This window comes from Alligator sinensis, unplaced genomic scaffold (assembly GCF_000455745.1).
Source record: "Alligator sinensis unplaced genomic scaffold, ASM45574v1 scaffold570_1, whole genome shotgun sequence".
NCBI lineage: Eukaryota > Metazoa > Chordata > Crocodylia > Alligatoridae > Alligator > Alligator sinensis.
Window position 1 is genome coordinate 1,207,215 of NW_005841997.1, and position 10,941 is coordinate 1,218,155.

General features: G+C 41.9%; 1 protein-coding gene and 1 long non-coding RNA gene across 3 annotated transcripts in view; one reads left to right on the top strand and one right to left on the bottom strand.

Moving 5' to 3' along the window:
* Positions 1–7,642, top strand: part of SDF2L1 (stromal cell derived factor 2 like 1) — an 8,544-nt gene extending 902 nt beyond the window's left edge. Inside the window, exons 3-4 of one of the 2 annotated variants that reach the window (XR_003093558.1) lie at positions 2,695–3,517; positions 7,403–7,642. Coding sequence is in view for 1 of the 2 variants with exons in the window: in XM_006021524.3 (XP_006021586.1) it covers positions 2,695–2,973 (279 nt within the window). In the remaining variant the exon portion in view is untranslated. Of the gene's footprint in view, positions 1–2,694 lie in introns of both variants that reach the window. The other variant, XM_006021524.3, reaches the window with a different exon arrangement.
* Positions 7,643–7,670: 28 nt separating this feature from the next.
* The window catches only part of LOC112549926, a 28,867-nt gene continuing 25,596 nt past the window's right edge, over positions 7,671–10,941 (bottom strand). Inside the window, exon 3 of the long non-coding RNA XR_003093560.1 lies at positions 7,671–9,311. This is a non-coding gene — a long non-coding RNA (uncharacterized LOC112549926). The remainder of the gene's footprint in view (positions 9,312–10,941) is intronic.

A 10,941-nucleotide genomic window follows, 5' to 3' on the forward strand; every position in this document is an offset into this window, starting at 1 on the left:
GGTGAGTTCTGCTTTGGGGTCTGGGTACCTAGAGGTGAAGTGCTGTGATGCCGAGCACGGCAGCACATAAGTGTCAATTTGCAATTCTAGCACTTGGTCTCGATCTCTGTCCTCGCTTTTACTTTTCTCCCCCAGCCGTCCAAAAAAACCCCTTTGTATGCAAAGTTATATTTATTCTTCGTGTTTGTGCGCCTATAAAGTAATCTTTTCTTTCATTGCCCTGATAGCTTCTATCGTTGCCCGTCAGCAAGTACTTGTTTTGACATTTGATGATCCTTTATAGAATAAACATCCTAAATCTGTTGGAAGTTTTTATGATCGTCTCTGGACTCTCTCTGAGGGAGAGAGCACAATACAGTAGGTAGATCACTAGACTAAGAATCAGAAGACCTGACTCCTTTTTGGCTTGGCAACTGATATACCATGCAAGCGTGGCAAATCGTATGCCCTCTTCCTGTCTTGCCCTTGAACTTATACATTTAGATTTGAAGGTCCTTGATAAGTTTTATATTATCTATATGGTGCCTAGAAAAACAAGGTCCAGATCTTGTTTGGGCATCTAGATCGTACTGCCATATGAACAGTAATGAAATAAAGGACTGAAATGAAATGTTTTTTAAGAATGATTGAAAGACTGGAAGAATCTAGTAAAAACTGGTATAAAATTACACATTCATTCTACAGTAGCATTTCATGTAGAAATGGCCAATGACATACCTTTTATTCTGTGGTGACTTTCTCATGATGAGCTCTTTCTAAGAAAAGAAGATTAACTGTGAAGTTATTTGTAGTTGTTTTGCTCTCCGAAGGATAAATATATTGCTGAGTTTGTTCGGTTTTTTGTGGGTTTTTTAATTCCAAATTTAAAAAAATTGGAAGAGCTGGATGCTTTTCTTAAAAGGATTATGCATTATCTGGAATAAATCCTGTACAGCATTTTAGCAAGAAAAGGCTTCAGATGCTTTCCCAGTGATTGATGGGACCTGGAACTAGGTTATCAGGCTTTAATCAGAAGCCAGGCAGTTTTGAACTCTGATTTCAGTTCAACAAAAATTTATTTCACGTTGCTGACAAACAGTATCCATGTTTCATAAAATATGTCATTTTCACCTCTTTGGCTGCATCCAGATAAGCATAGACATGCAGTTTGTAGCACCACAGACCCATCTGCAGCACCACACACTACACTTGCAGGTGTTTCCTGTGCTGCTACTTTGCAGTGGCCGGGAAGGGTTTACACCAGGAGATCCTAGGGTCAAAAAAAACGCACCAAAAAATGGGGCAGCACTCACGGTGGCAGCACACGCCATCCAAAACCAGAGCTTGGTCAGCTAGAGCCACACTGGCTGCCAGCCAGGCTTCCAGCTACAGGAGCACTGCAGCTATAACACCCCAGGTAAGCCTGCTGGGGCCAGCATAGTTGCTGGAGCCAGCCTCCCTGCCCCACCCGGGGTAGACTGCCATGTGCCAGTGCACGTGTGGCACGGGCATTTGCTGGGGATAAGTAGCAGTAGAACAAGGTGTGCCACTGCTGCTTGTCCCCAGAGTAGCAAACTTCTGCTCTTGTCTGGACATGGCCTTTGAGTGCAAGTTAAACAAAAGAGGAATGGAACTTGGGGGGGTAAAAGGCTGCAGGTAACTCGGGTAGAATACTTTCAGTTGTCTTCATTTTTCGGTGAATGATCTTTCGTATTTAGCAATAAATCTTTAAGAATATCTTGAAGGACAAGTGCTTCTGAATCTGATATATAACTTTAAATCATTTTTGGGGGGTGGGGTAAGGGGTTCATTTGTACCAACATGTTTCTTCTACAAAACTGTGCTAAATTTAGTGCACGATTACATTTATTCCCAGATATTTTTTTGTCTTTAGTGGGTGTATCTACATGTTCATTAATGCACTGTAGTTACTGCGCATTAAGTTTAGTACTTGGATAACCAAGTACTAAATCAATGTTCAGTAACTTGCGCTACCGCACAGTAGCACCGGCTAATACTACTGCATATTAGCTTGTGCTAACACAGTAGCCTAATACTACTGCGAAATAGTGTATTAGCACAGCTTTTGCCCGGCACACTACTGCGCAGTGTTACTAGGCTACTATGCAGTTAGCGTCTCATGTAGACGTGCCCAGTGAAAATTCATTTACATTAGCCAGAAGACTTTTATTTATTTTAGAATAATTCAGTCAACTGTTTTAAGTAGGAATTTATCTAAGATGAATATCCCTGTAGAAGTCTAAGTAAATTGGAAATTTGATTCCTTAGGAAAATTTAAGCTAAGTCTGTGACTTTTCAACAAAAACTATTATGTTAAAGAAATTGTTACTAAGAGTAACTGAAGTGAGAGTCATACTGCAAAGCAAATTTCTATAATAAGTAAACTTACTGGAGTAGGAAGGAGAGTTCTACATCTCACGAGTATTTTATGTTGAACTACTTTATGCTGATAGTTTCTCTCCTGTGTAATTCATTTGGTTTTTGTTTCTTTGTTTTTGACATTTTACCTCAGTTATAAAGAAAGTAGGTTACTGCATTTGAATTGGATCAGGTGCCACAAAGACAGTACAATGGTACTTCTTTTTTTTTCTACCCTTCTTACTGCTTACATCTTTGCTAAGTGCTCAGTTTCTTTGAAATGCACTGATAGTGTTTCTTTAAATTCTTACTTCAAGAAGTTTGTATTTCTAACAGGAAGTGAGTGCCTTTGGTGATGATGGTGAAGGAGATGACCTGGATATATGGACTGTGCAATGCAGTGGGACCTACTGGGAGCGGGACGATGCAGTGCGCTTCAAGCACATGGGAACTGAGGTGTTTCTCTCAATAACAGGGGAACAGTATGGCCACCCAATCAGAGGCCAACGGGAAGTTCATGGCATGTCTACTCCTAATCATCACAACTACTGGAAAGCAATGGAAGGAGTTTTCATCAAACCCAGTGTGGAGTCTGCAAAACATGATGAGCTCTGAATTGGTTTGAAGACTTAACCATGCTTGTTTAACCCCAGCTGATGAGCTGCTGCTCCTTGGTCTCTTGCAAATACTGTGTTGTCTAAGTCACTGACTCTGTACAACTGAAAGGCATTAGGAGGTTTCAGGAATCCATCGCTTCTGTGGGGGACTGCAGTTTCCTGGATTTTTGCATTGAAACTTGAGTTTTATAGTTGAATTGGTAAAGCAGCTTGTGCTTCTATTTGTTTTCACTGCAATTTTCTTAGTTCATTGCTTCCTTCTTTTTTGTTTCCCAGTTCCTTCTGGACTAAGGAAAAGTAAAATCTCTCAATCCCAAACACTGTACAGATTTGCATTTACTTTTTTGTAAACCCTGTGCAGTTATAATTATATTTTTGGAAACTAGTATGTGGTGTTCAGTGAAAGAAAGGTACTAAGTGCAAAGATGAAGTAAATTCAAAATGGGGAACATTTCTCTTACCAAATGTGGGGGCTTGTTTGTGGAGAAGATGGAACTGCCAATCCAGTTTTTTCTGAAAAATATCTGTGGTTCACTTGAAAGGTACTTCTGACATTTTATTATGAGTGGCAGTGTGTGCTTCATCTGCATTCAGAATCTTCTCTTTCGAGAGAGAGAACACATTTCATTTACATGTTGTTGAGGCAAGAGCACTTATTTTTTCACTTATTACTTTTTAAGAATTTGCGTTTTGGTAGTGGTTGTACTGCTACTATTTTAAATGATAAAATTGTTCTGTTCTGAGAACTACTCTAGAAAACTAATATTTATAGAAAACTGAGGTTCGTTAAACAAATTATTTCATATAGTCTGAAAGAGCAATTCTGTTGAACCTTGCCTTTTTACTCTTGCAAATAACCTCATATGATTCAATATTAGAACCCAGATAAAAGAAAAGGATAGATATATAGCTAGGTTTGCTCAGATTAGGAAAAAGGACAGATTCTTGTTTCATGTATAGGTCCTGAACTTCTGAGAAAGGGACCGTGCTGTGAATACTACTAGTCAGAAACTTTGTTCTTGAACAAATCATTGAATTTCTCTGTGCCTCTCTCCTCATCTCTAAAAAAAGAAATAATAATTATTAGAGTAGGGTGTAATGAGGGTTAACTAATGTGTGTGAAGCCTCATTTAGCATGAAAAGTGCTATATGAATTCTTGTTCTATTGCTTTGAATAATGAGGCCACATCTGTGGCTGTGTGGTATGGGGTGCCACAGACCCATCTGTGGTACCCCACACTGCACGTTCAGGCATTTCCTGCGCTGCTACCTTGCAGCATGGGGATTTTTTTTCCTGGGGGTCAAAAAAAAACCCATGCACAAAAAAAAAAAAAAAAAAGTGGGAAAGTGCATCTGGCTGCAGCATACAGCAGCCATGTCCACCAGAGCCTTGCTTCAGCTGCTGGCCAGGCTCCCAGCTTCAAGGGCACTATGGCTGTGGCTTCCCTGGCCCCTTGGACCTCAGGTAAGGCTGCTGGGGCCAAACTAGCTGCTGGTCCCAGCTTCCCCTATTCCTCTCAGGGTAACCTGCCACATGCCAGAGGGTGTGTGGCACAGGCATTCCTCAGGGACAAGTAGCAGCAGCAGCATAAGGTGTGTGGCTGCTTCTCATCCCCGAGGAACCAAACATCCATGCTTGTCTGGACAGTCTTTTTTTTTTTTTTTCAGCAGAGCAGAGACAAAGGTTGCAAAATCAGGGGCACCTGTTGCCATGGAGTGTTGACTTGCCATTCTAACTTCTGAACTTTCAGTTACTGAAGCAGGAGACTGCTTTGCTCCTTATACTGTGACTGTCACGATACTGATTTTCAGTTTGAGCATGCGTTGTTGCCATTAGTCACACAAATTGTAATTAATTTTTTCTTATTTGTTGATGTGCTTAACACCTTGTATTTGTTCTTGCTGTTGAACTGCACAGGCTGGCTTTGATTTCTCTTATGCTAAAGCTGTTTGCATTTTTAGTGTAACCATTACAAGAATCCTTATTTAGCAGTCTTGCAACACTCAACTACTTTCCTTACTGAAAAAAAAGGCAAGACTTGTTTCCTGTTGCTGTTGTGGATAATTTCTCTGAACATTGTCAGAAGTACTTTCATCAGGGACAATGGATGGATGTGTGGCAAGATGCCTCTCCAGGGAACAAAGAGGATGGGGTGGCCATGAAGCAGGCAGAAAGAGTCCCTGCAGCCCTCATTTTCTGGGCAAACCCCTTCCAGGTGTCTGCCATGCCTTTGTTTGTTATTTCAATGAGTGAGGCTGCCCCAGGGCTTCCAAAATTGTTCTTTCAAATGACTACCAGGTGCCCGTGGTCACTGCCTTATGGGTGAATTGCATGTCTCTGTCCATCCCCTACAGCACCATGCCTTGCAAATGGCATCTGGATTGAGATGTCTTCTTTCACTTAAGCTCCCTTCTCGGGTTCCTAGCCCTTTGCTGATCCCACACAGCCTCTCACGGAGTCCCTAGGAACCTCCTCCTCCCCATAGTTCCTCTCCAAACCTCCAGACTGCTTTGGGTGTTATCTCCAAGCTGGCCTTCTGGAGCTGCAGACATCTTGCTTAGGTGATATTCTCTTACCAGGCTCCCAGATGTTACTGCCAGCTTTTCTCGGGCTTGTAATTACACCTGCCACTCCCTGGGTCACCTGGCTCTCCAATTAGCTCTGGCCCACTCCTGCCAGCAGCTTTGCAGGGTGTCTGGCCTCTTAAAATGGCAGGCACCCCAAATGCCCTGCCACAGGATGGTCTTTGTACTGCTTTAATTTTTAGGAGTAACCATCGAAGCAGCAGTCAAAGGCTTCAGTAAAACTGTGGCCAAGTGCTTCTGCATAGAGAAAGTATGGAAACAAGCTCTAAAATTGCCATTTACACAATTCATTAATAATTCATCTGAGTTCATTTGATTAGTCAGCCTATTAAAGTGAAGATTAATAAAGATAATAATAACTGAAAAAAAAACCTTCTCTTCCTGTGTGCTGAGAAACAAGCTGCTTCTCCCCTCCTTTCTTGTTCTAGGAAGAAAGGCTATTCCCCGAACCCAGCATCATAAGTAACTGCAGAAGGAAGGGTGGTAGCACTTGTGGGAAAGAAGGGGTCACATCAAGCACATGTTCTGCATTTCCATGGGCCAAGCTCCTATACAGCCAGGTCTCATGGGTCAGGTCCAGTATTAGCACTCCTTGTAGGAAGACTGAGTTAGCGGAGGATGGGCCCAGCACTACATCCCTAGAGATGCACTTGATCTTCATTTGACCCATACTCAGTGAACTAATTAACTGTTCATCTCCTTGTATATCTGTTCCCAGACACTGAGAATGCTAAATCATAGCTACTGAGGAAGGAACTTGTTGGGCTTGCCCTTTTTAAGTAACAGTGGGTGATAGGGCAGAGAGAGAGAGAATTAAGAGTAGGGTCATAAGTATTCAGTTGGTTTTGCTTCCACTCATGTAGGCTAAAAATCTGTCACTTCCTCTGTTTAGTTGTACAGGTCTTCATTCCCTGCTACATGCAAATTTTTTTTACTCGGTGTCAATGGGTGAAATGTCCTGCAGCAAATTGATCTTTTATTTAAAGTACAGCTTGACTTTTGCAAGAAGTGCAGCCTTCCCCATTGCTGAGATGACTGTTTTCACAGCTGGAAAGAAAAGGGGAGAGATTCTCTTTTGATTAAAGAGATCAAACACTAAGATGTCGTCTCTTGGTTCAGCCTGTAACAACAGGTTTACACAGACCTTTAGTTTTAAAACAGAGCTCAAGTCCTGCAAACATCTGACTAATCCAACTAACTGGCATATATCTAAAGTTGAAGAATAGTTAAATGATTGCAGAATTGAAGCTATTAGAATACATTGATATCTGTTTATCTTAGAAATGCAGTGAATCGCATTTGTTGGCAGTAAATGGGCATCTTCCCTATCAAGTTGTCTGGTCTGTCTTTTTGCTAATGTATCCCTTTTCTGTTGCCTTTTCATTTCTGTGTTCCAGACACAAAATACGCTAACTGTGCTTTAAAAGGAAATTTGTGTTGGTATGTATTGAAACGGTCTGCTTGTTGTGCTTTGTGGGTTTGACAGAACCTTTTAAGAAATTTCTGTCAAAAAAGTTCTGATTGCCATGTGTGCGGCTGTAATTTTTCACGTGGATGAGACAAAAAAATCCACCCTGCAAGCAAAACTGGCATCCATGCAGAAAACTTTCTTTTCTATTTTATTGTTTATTTTTAAGTAAAATACAGAAGAGATACAAATTTATACTGCAAAAATGAGATCTCAATTTTGATTAAATTAATGCATACAGACAACCATTGCTTACCCTTCACTACCATACTTGTAGGAGACATCTTTTGTTCTAATGTGACCTAGTGTTGAAATTTCTGTGAGCTCCTTCATCTATCTTTAATGTTAATGAGCACATCCTCTTTCTTTCCAGATTCCTTATTTCTTAAGAAAAGTCTTCTGTCAGGGCATCTGGAAAATTGAACTGATGCATTTCTTGAGTTGATGAAGTTGCTTTAATGCTTCAGCAGTCATTGATGAAAGAGTATTTGCATCCTGTGAATTTATCCTTCAGCTCTCACATCAGCAAGTATATCGTCAAAGGCTTTATAAACTGGCATCCCTAAGCTGGCACCTTTACTGTTAGGTCAGTGTACCGTGTGACACCCCCCCCCCCCCCAAAACTCCCCTACCATCCATGTCATTGAACTGAATAAACAGAGGCCACAAAAATCATGAGTACAGGTGTGGAAAAAATAATGAGTATGGCTTGTGGTAGCTCTTTCTTTCATTTTTGGAACTCCTGGACTTGCAAGTATTTTGGAAATATTTGCTTCCCAGCACGCGCACACATTGCTGGAGTTTAAGAATGAATGAAATTGGAATGGTGCTATTCAGTATTCACCTTCTGTTGCTGGAACCCCTTACAATTCACAGTGCAATTCTTGGACTTCAAGGAAAACTTCCAACAGTACTGAGCTGTTATGACCATCACAAGAGTTAGGACTTTAAACAGGGAGTTCATCCCTGGGTTTTTTGTTTTTATTTTAGTGCAACAAGCTGTGTTATGGTAGTTGTGACTCAACAGAACTGCTCTTTCTGCATGTAAGCTTAAATCAAAACTAAGCATTTGTTTATTCAACTTACTCTTCTGTTAGTCATAGGCACAACTGGGAAAGATAAATAAGAACCTTGAAAGATGCACTATAAGAGAAGATGTTTTGGAAGAGGAATGGTGGAACAGTTGATGTAGTGGACTGACAGATTTTGGGGGGATAAAATCAAAATAGTTTTATGCAAATGTATCATAGTCATAGTAGCTAGGGTCAGAAGGGACCTAAACAGATCAAGTCTGAGGGTAAAAGGGTCTTCTACTAAGGATAGTAGATATGTAAAGCCTACTTGGTTTTAAAAAACAATTTTTGGAGTCTCTGCTGAATATTGACCTAATATCAACCTAACATTCACACACTTCCGTGTGTGAGAGTCTGTCTTGAATGTTTGTCGTCAGATTAATGTTGGAGTGAAACTTGTGCACATCCAAACACATGCACACAAATGTTACCTTATTTTTAAAACCCTATGCGACTGCTCAGTATGTGTACATACTCACTGTAGGTTTGATTGTGACTGATTCTCTACTAAGTCAGCATTTCCTTTCACCTCTTAGGTTGGCATACTTATTGATTAGGAGGGTTTTTTGTAATTTAAAAATAAGCAACTCAAATTAGTGCAAGCCTGTGATTGCAAGTTGTCTTTGGCAGTGTATCTGACCCTGTTAGTCATACCAAAGCCTGCGTCTGTCTTCTGCCTGCTCCTCTGCTTCAGCAATGGAATCAACAGCTGTAACCACAGATGGACCATGTTTGACAGCTGTCCTGCACAGAAGCCAGGCCTTATAATATCTCTCTCTAGCAGCAGCATCTTGCTGAGTGTCTGATTCTTTGGCTGTCACGTTTGCTGGTTTTTTGGTTGAGTTCCCTGCTGGCAACGGGGAAACTTGGCTGTGAGCCTGAGAGAGGTTAAGGTATGTAAGACTGCCTGGTCATTTTTCCCCTTTTAGTTCTCAGTTTCCATTTCTTATTTTTGATTTTTATGCTTTCTGTTCATCCATAACTTCCTCCTCTAATCCATCTCTGAGACACTGTTCAAGTGTGTTGGTTTAAAGAGTGATTCAATCTGTAACTTCTGCATCCTCATGCTCTCAGGACACCAAAGGCTGTGGTCTACAATACGTCGTCTCAAAAACACATTCAGTATTTACTGAAGTAAAACTTTTTAGTAGAAGTAGAGGGGCTTAGAGGTGTGTAAGGTGCCCTGCAACCACTCTCCTTCCCATTTTTCTGTGGAGAGAAAGAAAGATGGTGTTTGCCTCAGTAGTAAAAAACTGAAAACAAAATAGATATGGTGAACTAGTACTTCACTGGGAGCACATGTCAATTTTAGCATTCCTAAGATGAACCCTTAACAAGCAGGAAAAAAGATTAATTTAACAAGTACCTAAGTGAGGGAAGGAACAGCTAATGGATTCATGCTTCTGTATCTATAATAATATCTTAGACCGGGACCCTGAGTATATACAGTTAGTAACTCCTATTTATATGGGACAAAAACCACATTCCAAAGGATAAATCCTTTTCTCCAGTTTTATCCAAAAGGTATAAGGGTAAGAGTGGGGTTTTATGATAGCAGGAAGGTACTGGTCTACTATTTTGTATGACTATATTAAGTTGTTTTGATACATATGGAAAAATTGTATGTGGCAAAGAAGAAAAGGTGGCAATAGAAAATGGAAAGCAATAAAATTAGTTGGACCTACACTCGCTAGAATTTTTTTTCTGACATTTGTTCTGCAAAAGAACTGTGATGCAAATGCTGTTCCTGACAGTTTCCAAAACTTGTTAGTAGTAGTCTGTTTTCACAACGCCTTCCCCCACTCTGCCATGAACTGCATTTGATTAAAGTTTATTCTGAAAGGTGGGCTCTGTTATACATCTTTTATAGATGTAGGGGCTAGTTAATTCTGAAACATTTTGGAGTTTAAAGTGTAATACTCTTATTCAATAAAGGGATCAGGCCTGCCTTGCTTATTATTTGGCTAGCTCTTTTCTGAGTGGTTCAGGTGTTCCTTATCCTTCAGAGAAGTGAGGTCCTACTTCACCACTACTGTATGTGGTTGGATCCAAGGCCACTCCGCAGTTTGAAGTCAGTCAGGTCACTTGAAATGCTCCAACTTTCTCAGTAGCGTATGGCTATTACAAAGGTGGGAGTCGATTCCTAATGGGATTTTGTGATATTTAAAAGGTAACAGGCACTTGCTAGTTTTCTCTGGAGGAGAGCCTTCATGTATGGCCTTGTCCCTACACCAGCCTCAGTTTGACCTTCAGGGCCTGTTGCAAAGCCTAGGTGTTTAGTGAGGCTGTATTGCCCCAGGAGGTCGGTAATGAAGGTGCATGCATAAGCAAATATAAAATGGGAGAAGTCCAAAGGATTACCGCAGAGACGGCACAACTCCCCCTGCAAGTGAACCACAGATGGGCATTCATATCCTTTCCATCTATGCCCATTCTGGCTGGCAGCAAATAACGCCCTCCAGCCAACTCGGGAGTGCGGCACAGCCACTGCTGGGCGTGTGCTCGCCCCACCCCTGCCTTCCCCTCCTCTCGTGCTAAGTAGAAACTAAGCATCCTCCTGGGCCCGGAGCCCCGCGGTGTGTGCACCGGCCTGCTGCAGCGCTCCCTTCGTCCCGTCAGCCTGCCGGGAGTCCAAGCGAAGGAGCCTGGCCTTGGGTTTAGACCGGTTTCCGTCCGTCCCTGGCAGCCTGTTGCAGCAGCAGCTGTTCCCTGCCCGCTGCGGGCAGCAGGAACCGCATCCTTCGCGCGTCTTCCACAGGCCGGTCGCGAAGGCACTTGGCACCCGGGCACTGCCCCCAGGAGCAGCGCGCCCTGCTCCGCTCCGCTCCGCGCGGCTCCG